This window comes from Balaenoptera borealis (assembly GCF_965194805.1).
Source record: "Balaenoptera borealis genome assembly, chromosome: 4".
Classification (NCBI taxonomy): domain Eukaryota; kingdom Metazoa; phylum Chordata; class Mammalia; order Artiodactyla; family Balaenopteridae; genus Balaenoptera; species Balaenoptera borealis.
In genome coordinates this window covers 147066697-147086861 of record NC_138861.1, presented here as the reverse complement: position 1 = coordinate 147086861, position 20165 = coordinate 147066697, and the positions used below count along the sequence as shown (strand labels likewise).

The 20165-nt window shown below is 52.4% G+C and overlaps 1 protein-coding gene across 28 annotated transcripts in view; it reads left to right on the top strand.

Moving 5' to 3' along the window:
- The window catches only part of ABLIM2 (actin binding LIM protein family member 2), a 152501-nt gene extending 148820 nt beyond the window's left edge, over positions 1–3681 (top strand). For 26 of the 28 annotated variants that reach the window (XR_014244481.1, XR_014244482.1, XR_014244484.1 and 23 more), the window contains one exon: positions 1918–3681. Coding sequence is in view for 1 of the 28 variants with exons in the window: in XM_082391452.1 (XP_082247578.1) it covers positions 1918–2031 (114 nt within the window). In the remaining 27 variants the exon portion in view is untranslated. The remainder of the gene's footprint in view (positions 1–1917) is intronic. The other 2 variants (XR_014244507.1, XR_014244483.1) reach the window with 1 other exon arrangement.
- Positions 3682–20165: the final 16484 nt, after the last annotated feature.

Sequence of the window (20165 nt, the reverse complement as noted above, 5' to 3'; positions counted from 1 at the left end):
CCCCAGGCCCAGATTCTGTTAGGAGGGCCTTTTGTGACTCAGCAAAAATGGGTCCCTTGGGGTCCCTCCCCCATATCCTGCCGGCAACTGGGCTCCAAAACCCAGTGCGTGCCACACAGATTTGGTGATTTTTACGAAGGACACAAGTGGCAGTGACTGATGTTTCTGCTTTCCATAGTTAACCATGTGTCTTCACACCGTTTTCTCGCTTGATCATCACAATAACCTTTAGTATGAGGTGTTTTGTTTTAAATGTAAGGAAACCACTCTTTTGGGGACAAGAATTGGGTTTTTTAAATATAAAAGTCACAATTTTAACCATTTTAAAGCATATGACTGAGTGGCGTTTAATACATTCTCAAGGTTGTACGACCTCCACTACCTCTGTCCAATTCCAGAACACTTTTATCAGCCCAGCAGGAAACCCCGTACCGTTGACCAGCTATTCTCCGGTCCTTTCCCTCCCCAAGACCCCGGCAATGACTACTCTGGTTTTGGGCCCTGTGGATCTGCCCATCCTGGACGTTTCGTATAAATGGGATCAGCCTAACGGCCGTGTCCGTGTTTTAGCGAACGTCAGAGCTTCACGACTTTGTATGGGTGAACCGTGTTCCCGAGTCTGAATCGAGCTCATTTTGTTTATCCATTTGTCCTTCGATGGGCAGTTAGGTTGTTGCCGCTCTTGGCCCCTGTGGGTGATGCCGCTGTGAACGTGGGTGTGCAGGTGTCCGCGCGAGTTTGGGTCCTCTGGGATCCACCTGCGAGTGGATCTGCTGGGTCGCGCGGTGATCATGCTAAGCACACGGAAGATCAGCCAGACTGGTTTCCACACGGCCACACGGAAGCCACGCTTCTCAAATGGGGGCCAGAGGGGGGATTTGAACCGGGTCCTCTGGGGCCAGAACCTGACCCCCCCTCCTGTTGCAGACTGTCCCCCACCTCCTTTCCGTCTTCCCCTCAGCCCTCCCAGGCAGGAGGGGAACAGCCTCACTCCCCCTGGGAAGCCCCCCAGGAGATGGTGCCATGCCCACCTGAGCCGGGTCTCGAAGGTCAAGAAGGAGTTACTGAGGAAGACAGATGTGGGGTTGATGGGAGCAGAAACCTGCAAGGAACAGTCTAGAATTCGGGTGGCAATCAGGGGAAGATCCACAGAGGTTGCTCTATCTCGGATCCTAACAAACGTGCCCAACACACACTGGCCCTGCCCGTGGCCGGGCTCAGCCCTGAGAGCTCACCTGCGCTGACCCACTCACCCACACAGCTCTGGGGGGGTTGCCAGGGTGACCCCATTTACAAGTGAGTAGACCGAGGCTCCAGAGGCTAGCTGGCGCAGGTGCCCTTGACACCGTGCTGCTCAGCCTCTCCATTGTGCCCCCGGGATCGGGCTCAGAGACACAAAAAACTCACTCATGGTCACACAGCAGAGGTGGGGAAGAGGGAGGATTTGAACTGAGGCTCCTTTGCTCGCCTTCCACACCTCAGCGTCCTCATCTGTGAAATGGGGGCGAAATAAACCACCCACTTCCGGCTCTCAAACGGCGGCCATGAAAATTAAATGAAATCATGAATGTGCCCACATATGCAAATCTCCTGAAATCTCAGCCATTTCCAGGCAGGAGGAAGTCCTCTCCCGGGTGTGCTTTCAAACTTTGCAGTGGGACACGTGTCTGTAGGTGTCAGGAGTCAGGGCTCTGGCCCCGGTTCTGCAGCTGGTCACCGTGGGGCCCTAACCAGATCTCTTTCCTCTGGGCTTGGTTCTGTCCGCTGCAAAGCAGAGTGATGGGGATACAGAGGGAAGGTGGGGAGCCCGAGGGCCCCGGGTGCGCTGAGGGGGACCACCCCATCCTTGCTGCAGATCCCGCCTCAAGGGGCGAAGTTGCTGACTGCTCCCCTCTGGGTTTTCCTTTTTTTCTGAAGAGACACTTGTCGCCCGAGGAGTTCCAGGAAGTGTTTGGGATGAGCATGGAAGAGTTTGACCGCCTGGCCCTCTGGAAGAGGAACGACCTCAAGAAGAAAGCCCTGCTGTTTTGACGCTGCCGAGACCCCTGACCACGGGCACGCCTGCGGGAACCACCAGACCCCTCCTCTTGCACTTGGCTTTGGCTTCTCCGTGTCCACGGTGGGCGGTGGGCGCCTGGAAGGGCCGGGCTGGGGCCTGGGGGCGGGAGGAGGTCCCAGAGCAGGTGCAGCCCCCCCGTTTCTGCCAGCACCGCTCCCGCCCGTAGTTTAGGGCCCAGACGCCTGGCTTCGCACTATCCCTTCCCCGCTGTTGCTTGCCATCAGGGAGACGCTGCGAGTCACTGCCCCGGAGATGGGGGAACAGACAAGTGCAGCCCACCTCCCACGCCTCCGGGCAGTGCCCACCCCACGCTGGGCCCTGGGGCCACAGAGGCGATGGGACCGGAGATTTGAGGAGGCCTGTCGATGACAGGCGCTGACAGGGTCATGGGTGGGTGGGCGCACGGCGTGGCCCCCCTCACCCGTTCAGCCTCAGGAGGCACGGCCTGGCACATGGGCCCCCCACCCCCGAGGCAGGGGGAGTGCCACCCAGGGCTGCAAGAAGCATGGGGGCTCGGTTTTTACGGCCTTTGTGATGAATCAGTGTTTAGGGAGGAACTTCAGTCTAAACAGGCAGCTTCTGCCAGGGCCCTCCGTGCACTGCATTTTTCTTCCAGATCATCCCTTAGATGCCTAAATGATATCTTTAAAGTAACACAGAAGTTTTTATTTTATTAAAAAGTAGAGCCTACTTAAAGACGACATATATAAAGAGTTTAATTCTATGGTCCCGCTGAAGGGGAACACCTCCAGCCTGATTCTCCACTGTTCGCATCTGTGTGGTTTCGGGTTTTGGGTGTGTTCCTAATACACAGGACTCCTTGTCTGTTTTCTTTGTGCTTTTTTGCTCTTTGACCTGTCGTACAGGTACCCCAAAAGGCAGACCCACTCCCCGCCCCCCCACAATGCTATTTGTAAGTACGCGTAAAATACAGCCACCACTGTTTGTCTCGCTGTCATTTTCCAAGTCTTGGAGAGAAGACATCCTCCCCTGACGGCCAGTGCCCCAGAATGAAGGATTTCCATGCCCTCTTGGTGACATGGCCAGGGGCGTCCCACCTTCCCCCCTTCTCCCCCATAAAACACGGACACCCCCAGGGAGGGATGCTCGTGCCGGGTCCTGAGACCGGCAGCCAGACCCTCGGGGAGACGGGATGGGAGGTGCCGCCTAGATCCGCAAAGTCAGCAGGGTATCCACGGCAGGAGGCCGGCGGGTCCCCCGCTGGAAGACGTCCTGCTTGTGACTAGGTGTGGGCTAGAGCGTGGTGCCTGACACGGAATGTTTGTCAATGCGTTGAGAGGCCTGTGAAACACTGCAAAGATGTCCTCAGAGTCTGTCCCCCTCCCCGTCTTTGTGAAGCTGCATCTTCCTGTGTGTCCTGGATGTTCCCATCCGTGAGTCAACGTCACTCAGCTTCCTTTTGGCCCCGTAACACGCCAGTCCCTCTGCGCACCTGGCTTCTCACCAGCCCGGCTTGGCCAGGGAGGGGAGTTCTCAGCACCTAGTACGCTTCCCTCCACTTTGCGATCTGAGCCCGGGCCACTGGAAACCCCCAGTTTCTCACTAGCAAATGTCATGTCGGACTAGGGGAGCCTGGAAAAATAAAGGATGATGTATTATAACTTGTGAAAGTGAAAAGCCACTTCTTATAAAGGCGCGTCATTTCTAGGCATGGACCCCCTTCTACTGACAGTCCTTGGGGAGCGCGTCTGCCGAAAGTGGTCGCCCCGGAAGCGTGCACAGAGCCGGGCAGGACGGCCCCGGGGTTGGCATCGGGAACGCCCTGGGACAGCGCTCTCAGAGGCAGCCCCTAAGGGTGGGGCCCTCTGCTTGCTCTAGAGCCCCTCAGCTAGGCATCAGGTGCTGAAGGGAGGGATGCTTATGCCTGCCCCCAGTCAGGCTGGGGAGACAGACCAGCAAACAGACAATGACAACAAGACTGACCCTTTGGAGAAGGTCCAGAGGAGGCACCATATACACCCCAGAGGTCAGGGGGCCGGGCTTTCTGAGAAGGTGTTGCCAAACTTATTTTTGACAGATGAGGAGGTGTTCCCAGAGGCCAAGGAAGGGAAGGGTGTTCCAGGTAGAGGGAACAGCAGGAGTGGACACTGAGCCAGAGGCAGCTTCCCAGGTTCCGGAAACTTGGGTTGCTGGTTATGGCTGGAGCACATGGCTAAGGAAGGGAAGAGAACGAAGGCCGGGCTCCCTCCAGGGAGGGCCCAGCAGGTCGGCAGATGTCATCCTGGGATGGAATGCTTTATAATCTCTACCTTTGTTTGCTCAGGCTGCTGTAACAAAAACCATAGACCGGGGGCTTAAACAACAAAGATTTCTTTCTCTTGGTTCTGGAGTCTGAAGTCCAAGATCAAGGTGCTGGCACGATTGGGTTCTGGTGAGAGCCTGCTTCCTGCTTACAGATGTGTGAGCTGTGTCTTCACAGGGCAGAGAGAGATCATCTCTCTTCTCATCTCGCTCAGCTTCTCAAAGAGCACTAATCCCATTGTGAGGGGCCCACCCCCACAACCTAATCACCTTCCAAAGGCCCCCTCCTAATCCAGCACACTGGGGATTAGGGCTTCAGCATATGGTTTTGGGGGACACATTTAATCCACAGCAGTTTCTAATCTTATTCCAATGACATTAATGACTCTCATAAAGCCCCAGAAGCCTGTCCACATGTACACAATCTGCCCCATTTTAGTATACCCGGGTTTGCAAGTCAGAAACCAGCACATTCCTTCACCCCCAAGGACGGCCTGTCGGAGGTCCTGGTTCCACCCTGAAGCATCTCTCTGTATCTCTCCATCTCAGCAGACACTGTCATGGAATTATCCAGATCAGAAAACATCCTGAGAGTGGATGGTGGCACCATTACCAATGACCCAGGGACACAGCATACACCTGGCCTGTCCCAGGCAAACTGGACATGTGGTCACCCTGACCATATTCCCTCCCCCCTCACCTCTCACCTGGGTGAACCCAGCTTCCCAATCAGCCTTCTGTCCCCACTCTCACCTCCTGGACCTGTCATTTTTCACAGACAGCCAGAGTGATGCTTTACAACCATCAGTTGGATCATGTCAAGCTCCCAACAGCACCTTCTATGACCCCCCGCTCTCCCCTCTCCCTGCTCCACACAGGATCGACCTCTGTCCCATACGTCACAGCCACGCTGCCTTCCTTCGGCACAAGCCCTGAGCTTTTGCACGCGCTCTCCTCCCTCCTGGAGTTGGGGGCGTGCTTCTTCTCCAGGCAGGGCCCCTCTCTCCCCTCTTGGTTTGGCTCTGAAGTTCTCACCTCAGACAGGCCCCTCTGCTGACTCTAGGAATTTCCCCACCAATGCCTGCCCCTGTGTCAGCACATTCTTCTTCTTTTTTTCTTTTTTTCCCAAATTACAGTTTCACTTTGATTTGGGGACATCTTGGATTTTCTCTCTTCTTTTAATTTTTTTTTAATTTTTAAATTTACTTTATTGAAGTATAGTTGATTTACCATGTGGTGTTAGTTTCTGCTGTGCAGCAAAATGATTCAGTTATACCCACATGTACATTCTTTTTCATATTCTTTTCCATTATGGTTTATCACAGGATATTGAATATAGTTCCCCAGCACATTCTTCTTACCTGTTTACTGATGCTTTCCCTCCAAGAGGGCTGGCAGTTTTATAACAGTGCTCTGTGACCCGTCATTGGAATATTTGGTAACAGGACTGGAGCCCAGAGTTTCTCCTGGTATCGGTGCTTCTAGAGCAGCGCAGCCCAGTAGAACTTTCTGTAAAGCATTCTGTACCCACACTGTCCAGTATGACAGCCACTAGCATTTGAAACGTGACAGGTGTGACTAGGGAATTCAGTTTTAAGTTTTCATTAGTTTAAAGGTCAGTTTAAGTAGCCACGCGTGACTAGCAGCTGCCGATTAGACAGTGCAGACCTGGAAGATTAGAAACTTCCAGTGTCCTGACCGGAAAGACCGGCTGCTGCAGGAGGCTCGGGTCCTGTCATTCTGGCTAGTGGAGTGTCCGTTTGGTGCCTGGTGTGTAGGGTCATTTAGAGTACATTTGCTGAGCCCCCGTCTGCGCCTGGCACTGTCCCGGGTGCTGGAGGTATGCACAACCAGCCCGTGCCCCCCAGAGCTTACACCCCCACCTGAGCCCCAGCTGTCTCGGGTTCTAAGGAACTGCCCACCCCAAAGTCCCAAGCCAAGTCCCGCCCCGTTCTCCACGCCAGCCTTGGTGTCTGCTAATGGCACCAACCTTCCCGAATTGGCCCCAGCCTGGGCCTGTGTCAGGAGCCCCGAGACTGATGGGGCAGGGAGATGTCAGCCTACAGGCCTCCTTTCTGGACCCTTCTCCCCAGGGTAGCTGTGCCTTCTAAGCCACTGAAATCTCAACCCAACGCTTCAGAATTCACTGCTTTGAATGTGAGGAGGAAGAGAGGCTGGCAAATCACACAGCCCATCCTAGGGTTTGGCTCAGAAGTGACACGTGTCACCACCAGTCAGGCCCATTGGGCAGAGTTAGTCACGTGGCTCCACCCAGCTGCAAAGGCATCTGGGAAGCACGACACCTGTGTGTCAAGAAGGGGAGAGGACCCGCTCTATTGGTGGGCACTCCCAGCTCTACAGCCCAGGCTCCCCGAGGCCTTCTTGTCCCCATGTTCATCCCCCGTGCCTTCGGTGGCTCTTTGTACGAATCGTCAGGAGGCCCTCAGCTGCCCTGGTCACCATCCTCTGCAGGTGAGCTGCCCTCATTCATCAGTGCCCAGCTGACCACCAGCACCACACGGACCCCAGTCCCTCCGAGGCTTTGCCGTGTTCCGCGCCCCCTCCTTAATGCGCTTTACCCACAAATCACCATGTCCTGCCCATGACCTGCGGCCCCCAGCACAGGTAACCCGACCAAGAATGGCCCCTGAGACCCCTGCAGAGCAGATTCCCTGGTTACCCTGTGGGGCATTTCCTCCCCAGCCCCAGCCCGAGAGGCTTCGTTCTGCGTGGAGATGGTCCACCCAGTCAGCACTCTCTCAGGGAGCCGGACGATGAGATGCATGAACCAGCCGGGGGGTGGACAAAAGCAGGGGACACCCAGCCGGAGCGCAAGCCAGCAGGGGCCACGCGGTAAAGAGGGGGCACAGAGAGAAGTTGGCCAGGAGAGCAGGAGGGGGAAGCAGGAAGGAGACGGAGCTGGAGTGGTCCGTCACAAGCATGCAGGACATCGTGAGTGGCCCTGGGGGTGGCTTGGGGCTGTCCTTAAGCCCACCCACCCCTGCTCTAAGTTCTGAGCCAGTTGAGAACCAACAGGAGATGGACGAGGAACCAGGGACTGTGTCAGTTTCCTCAATGCACCGGACTCCGAAATGCCAGTGCAGAGCTTCTGGAACAACTGAGTTGGAAGACGTTGCTTAGTGTGTTTTAGCTCAGAAAAGTCTGCAAGAATGGTCCACTTCCTACCCGACCCACACCTGGACCTAGGGTCCCACCGGCTGACACCTGGTGGCACAGGGGGTGGTAGAAGCACCCTCGCTGGCCAGCACCACCAGAAGGGGGCCTGCCTGTGAGCCCGCCTTCCCAGGGAAGCAGAGGGAGAAGGGCCTCCAGGCCCATCCCCAGAACCCAGGCCTGGGACCTGGCTTGGGCACAGCTCCCGCGGGAGGTGAAGAAGTGAATCGTTGTAGCGTCCACTTACAGATCTCACTGTCTGTCCCGCCCTGTTCTGAGCACCTGAGGTCCTCACAATAATACTATGAGGCGGACCCTTCCATAATCCCCACTTTGCAGATGAGGAAACTGAGGCACAGGGAATGTCAGATAAAAGATCTAAAGTCCGCCCTCTGCATTTGGACAAGGGGCGTCGTCTCCCAGGTGCCTGCCCCGAGATCCCTGGGCAGAGCTTGGGCGCAGGTCGCCCTCAGACCAAGCCCGCAGCTGCTCCATCTCACCACCCAGAGAAGCCTCCGTCTTTGTGGACAGTCAGGGACACTCTCCACTGCGCCAGCGAGGGCGGTGGCCAGCTGTGTCCTGGATGGGGAAGATGCTGTCCCAGGCCAAGAGGGAAGTCACTTCCAGTCACCCTTAGTTTACGAGGATCCCTAGACGGCCCGCCAGCCCCGGCCCCGAGGGCACTGAGCGTGCCCTGCTTCTCAGTCTTCGGCAGGTGGAGGGTGGGCTCCTTCTGGCCGATCCCCAGCTGCCCCTCCCACTGCCACTGCCCCCGCCTCTCCCCCCTCCTCCAAGGCCATCACCCCCACTTTCCTTCTGCTCCTGTCCAGGCTCCCTTCCCCTACATCACCTCCACCCCTTGCCATTGTCTTTCTTAGTTCCCAGGCTGCCGCTCCAGAGGGAAAGCTGTCTACTAAACAGGTGAAAGCTGGATCATTCCAGATGCCAGTTCCCCTGGCCCCTTGTCTCCCCCTCCCCGGCCTCCACCTTCCCCACCTTCAAGAGCGGAAGAAACCCTGGTATCGGGGAAGTCATCCACCTGTGCTACGCGAGCCAGGACCTGGCCCAGTTCCCAGCCCATGGGCTGAGAGGGCACGTCCCCAAGTGTGAGAGCACTTCTGACAAATTAAATGAGAAAGGAGATCAGTGCCTCCCTGGTGACCGCCAGAGGCTGCCAGGCTATTACTGAACCAGGTTTCATGAATAATAGAAGCTTCCTTTTCTCCTGTCGGCAGCCTGAGCACCATGAACCCTCCTCAGCTGCACATCGTTTCTGAGCGCTCCACGGAGCAAGCGCCACATCCTGCCCGTGCTTCCCGCCTCCAACGCCCCGAATCTCTCTGTCCTGATACTTACGTGCCACATCATTCCCCAGTCCACACTGTGCTCAGGGGCCCGCAGAAACTGGTCTGTAGTGCAGGCTTGACTGTGCCACCTCCTGCCTGGACACCTCACTGCAGGGACCTCCGTGACCTGTCCTCCGACTCCTTCACGGGCACCATCTGGCCACTGATTCCCTCTCCAGACTCTTCTTTACTCCTCCGTTCTGGCAGCCTTATTTCTTGAGCATCATCTTCTCACCTCTCTCCCAAACATGGCGCCCTTAGCAAGGGCTCTTTGCTTGGCCCCATCTAGCAAACTCCTATTCATCCTTCAATACCCAGCTGAGACGTCATCCTCTCTGCAAAGACTTCCATGATATGACCCCTCTCCCCAAACTGTTACCACCCTTCCTTCCATTCATATAACCCTGTTTACGTACAAATATTACTGAGTTGGGTGTGACAAAACAGAGATGAAGAAGATACTGTCCCCGGCCTCAAGAACTGATCACAAACCCATGGAAGAGATGTGCTATGGACTAAATTGTGTCTCACACACACACCCAAATTAATATGTTGAAACCCTAACCCCCAGTATGACTGTATTTGGAGATGGGCCTGTAAAGAGGTAATTAAGGTTAAATGAGGTCATAAGGGTGGGGCCCTAATCCAATAGGGTCAGTGCCTTATAAGAAGAGGAAGAAAGTTTTCTTGCACAGGCCCTAGAAAAAGGCCATGGGAGGACACAGGGGAAGGTAGCCATCTACAAGCCAGAAAAAGAACTCTGTCCAGGAACTGAATCTGCCGGCATCGTGATCTCGGACTTCCCAGCTTCCAGAACGATGAGAAATAAGATAATGTTGTTTAAGTCCCTGTCTGGGTATTTTGTTATGCAGCCTGACTGACCGGTACAAGGGTCACAGGAACAGGCAACAGCAGCACAGGTAGAAGTGCTGTGATGGAGGGTGGGGGCATGGGAAGGACCCTAACTGGGAGCGGGGCGGGCATCTGGGAAGGCTTCCTACACCCAGCCCCACTACAGCTGAGTTCAGAGGGGTGAGCAGGGGTCAGCCAGTGAAGGCCAGAGTGAGGACGGGTGGAAGAGGCATTCTAGGCCGAGGACACAGCACAGCGAAGGCTTAGGACCGGAAGCTGCCTGGAGCCTCCAGGAGCTGCACGGTATATCTGGGGTTTGGGGCCCTCCCTGCCCTGGGCTCCACAGTAGCCTGGCTGTGCCCGGGATACTTTCCACCTCGGCTCATAACGACCTGTGCACCCTGCCAGGGAGACGCTGCTGGGCCCTGCCTGGAGGCCTGGGGCCCGCAGGATCCGCGGATCACCTGGAGGCTCCTATGAGAGCATCTGCATCTCTGGCCTTGGGCTCTGCTCAGCCTACGTGAAGGGCAGGCCTGGAGCCCCAGGGAGTTAACCCACCTCCGGGGCAGCCCTTAACCAGTGAGGCTCCCCAGACCCTCCGCCATGGGTGGGACATCTTGGAGGTTGTCCACACTGGGCTTGAGTTCCCACTGCCCACAGCGGCCACCTGCTCCTGGACACGCCTCCCTTGGCACCTTCCTTACCTTCCCCGACCCTTCCCTCCTCCATGCTTAAACCGTTTGTATGGAGTTCTGGTTTCTGGGGCTACTTCTGGGGACACCTGTCTTCCATCAGGCCACCCCTGCTGGGGGGCGGGGAAAGAAAGGTGTACTCTTACAGCCAGCCTAGTGCTCTGGCCTTCCCAGGTGTAAGCAGAGCCATCTGGCATAACCACAAAGGGCCACGGAGGGAGCGTGGGTGATTGGCACCGCTGCTGTTGCAGTAGGGCAGGGGCCCTGCACCGTGGCCTCACCCCCACTGCTGATCCCAGACACGCTAACACACGGAGCTCTTTCTCTCTCTAGCCTACAGAAAACACTTTCCGCATCTCATGATGGATCCTTCCGGAGTGCCCACAGGAAGCTTGGTAAACTAGGTAGTAGTATCTCCATTTTACAACTGAGGAAACTGAGGCTCAGAGAAGTTAGATAAATGGCCCAAGAGCACACAGCTAGTAATGGGCAGACTGGGATTCAGACCAAAGCCCATGTCTGTATCCTCTGTAATTGCCGTGTTGGAGAACGAATTGCATGTCAGGCATGGGGCTAGGAGTGTTACATACCTTATCATCTAGCTTAACAAGCACCCATTTTACAAATGAGCAAACTGAGGCTCAGAAACATTAGGTGACTTATCTACAGTCATATGGCTGCTTAGCAGAGGTGCTAGGATTCCAGCCCAGGACCACCGAGCTCTAACCCTCCTCCTTCCCTACCTCCCGCACACAAGGCTCAAATTCAGCAACTTTGAATGATGCCTGTTATGTGCTTATTTTTTTCGATAAAGAGTCCCAAGGGAAAACTACTTATTGGCACAAGTTTCTGTGTGAATCATTTTCTTGTGTACAGATGCACAACTTACCACCGCCAGAAGAAGAACATTGAATGAATGCATGCATGCACCAATGGGTTCACATTCAATCAATCACATTCACCCTAGTCCAGAGCAGAGTGATGTTGGTGGTGTAGAGGACCTTGGAGACCAGTCAGTCCCAGATGGGGATACATTTAGGGTTTGGGGGACAAGGGCACCCATACCTTTATTTTGTCACTGGTAGGCTGACTGGTCAGAAATCTATGTATGTACCAACCTGTGACTTAAACTTTTTTAAATAGTAAAATACAGCTTGGTGGCTTTGGTTGAAGTGGCTTAATCCACTTGCTGGGTAAAAGCATGTAAGGTTCTGGACAATGTGGTGAGAATACTGAGAGATTTAGCAGGTCTCTCCCCTTCTGTACCAGCTCCTTCTCTGGACTCCAAGCTGATGCAGACAGGGACCAGCCCCTGCTTTATGGACCAAGACCTCCTCCCACCCCAATTCTTCCCACACAAGGCTAGACTTCCGTGGAAGGACAGGGAGAGAGGCCAAGGGATGAGCGTCACGCTGCAACCTGGGGTTAGTGGAGGTACTGGGCGAAGGACTGGCCTCTGGACATCCCTGTTTAAAAAGTCCCAGGCTGACTGTGGAGAACAGTGTGGAGGCTCCTTAAGAAACTAACAATAGAGCTACCATATGATCCTGCAATCCCACTCCTGGGCATATACCCAAAGAAGAACATGGTCCAAAAGGATACATGCACCCCAATGTTCATCTGTTTTCATTAGCCAAGGCATGGAAGCAACCTAAATGTCCATCAATAGAATGGATCAAGAAGATGTGGTACATATATACAGCACTCAGCCATTAAAGAGAATGAAATAATGCCATTTGCAGCAACATGGATGGACCTAGAGATTGTCATACTGAGTGAAGTAAGTCAGACAGCGAAAGAGAAGTATTGTATGATATCACTTATATGCAGGATCAAAAAAATAATGATACAAATGAACTTATTTACAAAACAGAAACAGACTCACAGACTTAGAGAAGGAAATTCTGGTTATCGAGGGGGGAAGGGTGGGAGGGGAGGGATAGTTAGGGAGTTTGGGTTCAACATGTACACACTGCTATATTTAAAATGGATAACCAACAAGGACCTACTGTACAGCACAGGGAACTCTGCTCAATATTCTGTAACAACCTGAATGGGAAAAGAATTTGAAAAAGAATAGATACATGTATATGTATAACTGAATCACTTTGTTGTACACCTGAAACTAACACAGCATTATTAATCAACTGTACTCCAATATAAAATGGAAAGTTAAAAAAAAAAAGTCCCAGGCTGTAACTGCCACTAGACTTTTCCCAACAACCAGCCTCCCACTACGGCCCCTTTCCTCTTCTCTCCCGGCTGCCCTCTCCCCTCTGCCGTCTTCATTTCCCCTTCTCTGGGGGTGCTCCGGGGTGCTCCCAAACGCAGCTGCCCATCCGTTCTTGTCCAGAGCAGTTTAGCTCTCTTTGTTTCTCTGCCTCAGCCCCTCCACTGATGACCAGTGGGTCTTTATAATCAAAGCTAACCTTCAGGGTGGCTTCCCATACAAATATATGTGCTTTTCTCTGGGAAAGGAATTTTGAGGTTTGCTCTTAAAGCACTACCTCCGCCCCCTTCCTTTGCCTTGGGCTGCTCCCAGGAGAAGAGGTTGGAGGGGCCAGGCCTTGAGGCAGAGAGACTGATAGGGATACTTTTGCCATGATGCTGGAGAGAGATGCAGCTTGAGAGGAGGTCGTGGCAGGGAGGCTGGGGTGGAGGATATGGGTTCCAGAAGGAGATTCAGCAGGACCTGCTGATTGGGCTGGAGGATGAGGGGCCGGGAGGAGTGCAGACTGGACCCTGCTTTCCCACATGGCAATGGGAGAGATGGTGGAGGGGCGAGGAAGTGGGGGGGGGGACAGCAGGTTTGGGGTGCATGGAAGAAGACAGTCCTGTCTATTGCATGTCACGCATGAGATACCCACCTCCAGGGGGAGGTGCTCCGGAGAAAGCTGGCCATGAGGCTCAGCGGATGTCTCGAATGTCCTCACGGATGTCTGCGAGGGATGAACAGAGTCACAAGCTTGCGGGAGACTGTCCCGGGACATGGTGCTGAGTGAGCAGAGTTTGGTGGAGAAGAACAGAGTACAAAGGAGAGTAAGGAGGGGCAGCAAGACGTGGGCAGAGAACCAGGAGGGTGTGGTATGACCGAGCTCAAGGGAAGAAAGGGGGTCCAAGGAGGGAGGGCTTCAGAGAGCGAATGGCCAGGTGAGGGCAGTCCGGTAGGACCCAAGTGCATCCTTTGGGTTTACTCCCAGCGAGTTCGTTGATGACCTTGGCAAGGAGAGTCATGTGAGGTGGAGGAGGTGTACAGCAGACAGAGTGGACTGAGGTTTGGGGGGAGGTACAGGAGGCACCTTGGGAATACACATCTGAGTCCGAATGGGGGAGAGGCTCGGGCAGTGGCTGGGAGGGTGAAGGGTGAGGCAGAGGGAGGGCCTGTTGGCATGGATGATGGTGTAGGGGATGTGTTATTCTTTTAATGGGAGAGACCTGAGCATAAAAATACCAACGGGAAAGAGGCAGGGGAGTGATGGAGGGAGAGAGGAAGTGAGAAGAGGAAGAGAAACCAGCATGGATTGGGAGCACATGCCTGCCAGGCAGACTGGAAGCGATTTGAACCTCCTCAACCCTATGACATTAACTGACTAATTCAGCAATTATTGAGTGCCTACTATGTGCCAGGCACTCTTTTGGGATCTCAAGATACAACAGTGAACAGGATAGATAAAAATCTGGAGCTTACCTTCTATCTGGGGTGGGAAGAGCAGACAGAAAATACGTGTGTCAGGAGAGGATAAATACTAAGGAAGAAACAAACAGGATAAAAGGAGAGAGTGACAAGAGAGGGTGTTTTTTATACAGGGTGGTCAGTCCTGGGGGAGGGGAAGTCCCTTCTTCCATAGTGACAGGGAAGGAAGGAGGAAAGGAAGGCTGTGTCGGAAATAGGCTCAGCATAAGCACAAGGTCTGGACAACACGTTTTAACCCTAAATTGTTCCAATCAAATAACAAATGTCCATCAAGCACATACAATGGAGCCAGGTGCCTTGTGGGTACCAAGGAGATAAGTATGAATCAGACACACCCTGCCCTGGAGGAGCTTGCTGTTACATGGGAGAGACAGATCTGGAAACAGACCATGACGGTGCAGGGTGTTAAATGTAATAATATAGGGCAGGTTGTTCAAGCAGCAGTGAGATCATGGTAGAGGCAAGGAGGCCTTCCTGGGGAGTGGAGGCAGCTTCACAGAGGCGATGACATTTAGCTGGGTCTTGAAGAATGAGTAGCAGTTTGCCAGGTCAGAGCTTGAGCTGGAAAGGAACTTACATCTATAAGGTGCTTACTAGGTGCCAGGCAATTTACATATATGATCTCATTTAATTCTCAGAAAAATCCAGCATGGTAGGTATCACGCATATTTGACTCTTGTGGCTACTGAGACTCAGAGAAGCTAAGAGACTTGCCAAGGTCATACAGACGTTAGAGCTGGGTTTCAAGAGATGGTTGTTATTACTCTCAAACTTATGATTTCTCCAAACACCAAGCCACCAGCATAATTTGATGGGCCAGTGTTTGCAAAGGCACCAAGCAGAGCAGGAGAATGACATGCTTAGGGCCAACTAGGAAGTGGCTCTTTTCCTGTCATACCATGTGCATGAAGGAGACAGAAAACAGTGCATGTAAGTGGTTGTAGCTTTTGGAGGAGACGGATTAACAGTTTTGTTGTGTTTTTGTTTTTTCTTTCAACATTATGAGACTGTTATCCCATTGTCTTTTGACTTCCATTATTTTGGGTAAGAAGTTATCTGTAAGTCTTACTGTTATTCCCCAGAATATGGTGTTTGTTTTCTATGTCTGCTTTTAAGATTTTATTTTATTTTATTTCATTTCATTTTATTATTTTATTTTATTTTCCACCACGTGGCATGTGGGATCTTAGTTCCCTGACCAGGGATCGAACCTGTGCACCCTGCCGTGGTAGTATGGAGTGTTAACCACCAGACCGCCAGGGAAGTCCCAAGATTTTATTTTAATCATGAGTTTTCAGCAGCTTGGTAGGCAGCCTCTGAGAAGACCCCCAATGACCCCTGCTTCCTGGTGTTCCCACCCTTGTGTGGTCCCCTCCCATTGAGTGTGGGCTGGACCTTCTGACTTGCTTCTGATTGAACACAGTGAAGTTGATAGTAACTTCCGGTAACCTGTGTAGCTTCCATCTCAGGTGCTCTGGGGAAAGTCAGCTGCTGTGTTGCGAGTGGCCCTGCATAGGTTTCACATCTTGTGAGGAATGTGGCCTGCAAGAAGCCATATGAGTGACTTGGAAACAGATACGTCCCCCAGTCAAGCCTTCACATCAGACCGTGGCCCTAGCCAACAGCTTGGTTGCAACCTTGTCAGAGACCTTGAACCAGAGGCACCCAGTTGAGCTGTGCTAGATTGCTGACTCACTAAAACTGTGAGATAATACTTATAAGTTGTTTTAAGCCTCTAGGTTTTGGGGTAACATGTTATGTAGTGATACATGAGCAGTGCGGCAGCCCTGTGGGCTTTCAGTGCCTTGGTGAACTCACATCACATCCTAACCTGGGCTTGGATTTCCCACAGGTGCCCAGTTGCCATAGATGATCTTTGCTCCCTCTAGGCTCCGGAATCTAGGAAGACTGCATCAAAGGTGTCATGGAAATGCACCTTACCTTGTGATATAAATAGTTTGTATTTAATTTTCTCCCTCAAGAGATGTGTTACTGGAAGAATCTGGAAGAGATCTCTGGTCACTAACCCTACCTCATAGCCCTTCACAGTATCAAACTAGGTCAGGAACTTCTACAAAGAGTGTTGGCCCAGCTCTTGGATCAATAAACCTTGATTTATTTTCCCATCAAATGAACACTCTCTTTACATCAGAAGGGCTGTGGTGGCAAAGAGGGATTGGACTTATTTTCTGAGGTTCAAGAGGTCCCAAAATTTCAGTTTTATATAGGGAAAAACTTTCTACTAGTCAGAGTTGTGCAATCATACCCTGACTGGTTTAATGGGTGGTGAGTTTCTTGTTAGTGGACATAAGCCCAAACAGGATGACCACTGATGAGGAAGGATGGTCAGGCTGAGTTTATTAATTTGGCAAACATTTCTTGAATGTCTACACACTTCAGTTAGGAATTCTGTAAGTAACACAAACATTGACTAACAGTGGCTTACATCAATAAGGCTTTTGTTTTTCCTACCTAATAGAGAATCTGGAGGTAGATGATTCCTGGTCCTGATTCAGTGGCTCCGGGGTAGGAGAGTCAGAATCTCTCTGATTCTGACTTTTGCTTGTCGTTGTGAGATGGCTGCTACAGCTCCAGACATCACATGTGTGTTCAAGGTACTAATCCCTGCTGCTTAGAAAAAGCTGTATCTATTCCTTTCCTGGGGGAGAAAAATCTTCCCTAGAAGATGTGCTGGTAAATCTTCAATTACCGGCATTCTAGGGGATGGAAGGAAGGAAGAAAGTCCTGATTTGTAGCAATTACCAATTTCTGTGGTATAAATTCTCCTACCACATCTGATTTCAAGCTACCAACATGACATTGCTAGCTGCAGGTATGGGAAGAGATGGCTGTAGCACGCCGTTATATACTATTTCTATCGTACAGTTACGATAGATGTAAAATCCTCAGTGGCATAGATCATTGTAAACTGCAGTGTGAAATAATGAGGAAGGAAGGAATTTTTAGTATTTATTATCTTTGCTTTTAATATGATTCTCATTGTAAGTTTATATAATTTAATTTTTGAGTAATGATTGGGTTTAACAACTGACTTGCAAAATTCCTAAACAATGAGCAATTGGCTCTCATGGTCTGGTCCACAATGGCTCCAGGACACCACTGCTGGAAACATTTCTGCCAACTTCCCCTGTGTCTCACTGGCCAGGACAATAACACACGGCCACCTTGGGCTATAAGGGAGGTTAGGAAGGCAGTAAACTATTCGCGTGTCTCTAATGGAATATGCGCAGGGAAAAGGGGGCTGGGAAGGACAGTAGGGTCAGCCAACCTGCTGATGGATTGGTCTACCTTTGACCAATCACCTTAGAAGAAAACTGTGAGGGCATTTGAAGCACAGTGATGAGCAAGACACACTCCATTTCTGTTCTCATGGGGCTTTCATGCTGGTGGCAAGAGAGCGATGCTAAACAAATTAGTAGAATTGTGATGAATGCCAGAAAGAAGTACAGGGGGCTATGAGTATATGTATGGGGGAGGGGACCTAGTATTAGTTTTTTATTGTTTCATAACAAATAACCACAAATACAGCAGCTTAATGTAACACACATTTCTTAACTCAGTTTCTGTGGGTTGGAGTTTAGCCCATGTTAGCTGGGTCCTCTGCTCAGGGCTCACTCAGTGTTTTGTCTGGGCTGCATCCTCACCTGGAGGCTTGACTGGGGAAGAGTCCTGCCAAGCTCCTTCAGGTTGGTTCCAGAAGTCACTTCTGCAGGCCTGCCTGACCGGGAGCCCAGCTCTTGGCTGGCTGTCAGCTGGAGGCAATGCTCAGGTCCTACAACCATCTACAGGCGACTTCTCCAAAGCCTGTAAGTAGAACCTCTCCTTATAGTCTAAGACAAATTCTTTTTTTCAAATTAATTTTTATTGGAATATAGTTGATTTCCAATGTTGTGTTAGTTTCTGCTGTACAGCAAAGTGAATCAGTTGTACATACACACTTATCAACTCTTTTTTTTAGCTTCTTTCCCCAAATAGGTCATTACAGAGTACTGAGTAGAGTTCCCTGTGCTATACAGAAGGTACTTATTAGTTATCTTTTTTATACATAGTAGAGTGTATATGTCAATCTCAATCTCTCAATTTATCCCTCCCCCCCTTACCCCTGGTAACCATAGTTTGCTTTCTACATTTGTAACTATTTCTGTTTTGTAGATAAGTTCATTTGTACCCTTTAAGACAAATTCTTATGTAATGTAATGTGACCTGGGAGTGACAGTTCATCACCCCTGTCACCTGTATTGGCCAGAAGCTGTCACAGGTTCTGCCTGCACCCAAGACGGGGAGATCATACAAGGGTGTGACTCACTGGGGGTCACCTCAGGGTGTGTCTGCCATGGTTGTTCTTGTCGCGGAGGTGGCTACAAAGCCTTCCTGGGGAAATTGACACTGAAGGTGAGACATTGAAGGGTCAGTGGGAGTTGGCCAGGTAGAGGGAGAAAAGTGTGTCAGGCAGAGGGCAGCATGAGCAAAGAGGTCTGGGACCCGGTGCTGTCCTTTGCAGTAACTACTTTCCTTCCTGAGATTTTTTGTTCCTGATCTCTGAGTACATCCGCCAAACATGGGGCCTGGCTGAAGAGGCATAGGGAAGTTTCTTATCTCCAGGGAGGAATTTGGCAAATCAGACTGGAAACCGGGCTTTCAGTGGTGTGCCTGTGTGTGTGCATGTGAGTGTGTGTGTGTGTAGAGAGATGGGCATAGGGTCTGCGCCAGTCACTGTCAAGACCTTATCCATGCATTCATTCCTTCTACCAGCAACCCTGAGTGCCTTCAGGGTGCCGGGCTCTGTTCTGCACGAGAAATGACTCAGTCAGACCCCTGCCTTGTCCTAGAGAGGTCACACTTCACTGGGGGTGAGAGGAAACCACTCAGATGGAAAGCTCCAGCTAGTGCTGTAACTAAGGTGGCCACGGATGCGTGGGGATGCAGAGAAGGCAGGCCTGGCGGTGGTGGGGGGGGGGAGGGGGGAGGGGAAGAACGCAGTCCAGGAGGATTTCAGGTTTCAAGCTGAGCACCTGGGCGGATGGAGAGGCCATTTACTGAGAAAGAAGAACGTGGAGGAGCAGGTGGGGGGCATTGAATAAAGCACTTTGTTTTGATGGTGAGACGTTTGAGATGCCTCCTGGGCGTCCAGCTGCGGATGCAGGAGAGGTCAGGGCTGGAAATACAGAGCAGGCAGTCACCACAGTCTGTGGACGGTTGAAAGCCTGGGAGAGCCTGAGATTCTCCGTAGGAGGGTCCATGCCCGAGCCATGGGCCACCCTAACACCCCAGCACCGAGAGGTTGGGCAGAGAAGGGGTGTATCCCGGAGACTCCCGGAGGAGCCGCTAGTGATAGGGAGGAAAACCGGGAATGCGGGGGTCACACGACGCCCAAAGATCAAAGACGGCGAGGACAGAGGTTTTACGGATGATTGGTACTTGGATATACGGGGGGTGACAGGTGGGGAGAGGGGAGCATTGCAGATGGGGAACAGCGTAGCCACAAAAGCTTTGAGGTAGGAAAGGGAAACAGCTCTGCTCTGCACTCCTTTATCCTGGGTTAAAGTAACTCCGAGAAATCTCTGGTCCTGCCTGACGGAGCTCCTTAAGGGAGGGCCAAGTTTGCCTCTACTCCACTCCGACCGTACACCTTACAGGCTGCGAAAATGTTTGTTGAATGAATAAAAGATGAACGAGTGAATGGAACTTTGTGACGTGGGGGGCAGGTGGTCTCGCTCCTTCGGCCTCAGTTTCCCTTTCTGTAAAGCAGGCCAATCCGATAAACTTGAGTTCCGGGTTTGGGATGAGCACGGCTTGCTGAGCGGATTCCAAGTGGACTTTACGCCCGGCCTCCCCGGGTCGGACCGGGTTGGTCCGCGGATCCGGTCGCTCTGGGTCCGGCCCCCGCGGGACCCAGCAGCCCAGCCCTGGAACGGCCCCGCCCCACCTCCCTTTGTTTCTCCAGGCCCCGCCCCCTGCGCGCAGCTCCCTCTCCATTGGTTGGGGGGCGGGCCCCGAGCGCCGGGCGCCGCCGGGGGCGGGGCGGAGGGGCGCGGGCGGGGCGAGTGCGCCTGCGCGTTGCCCCA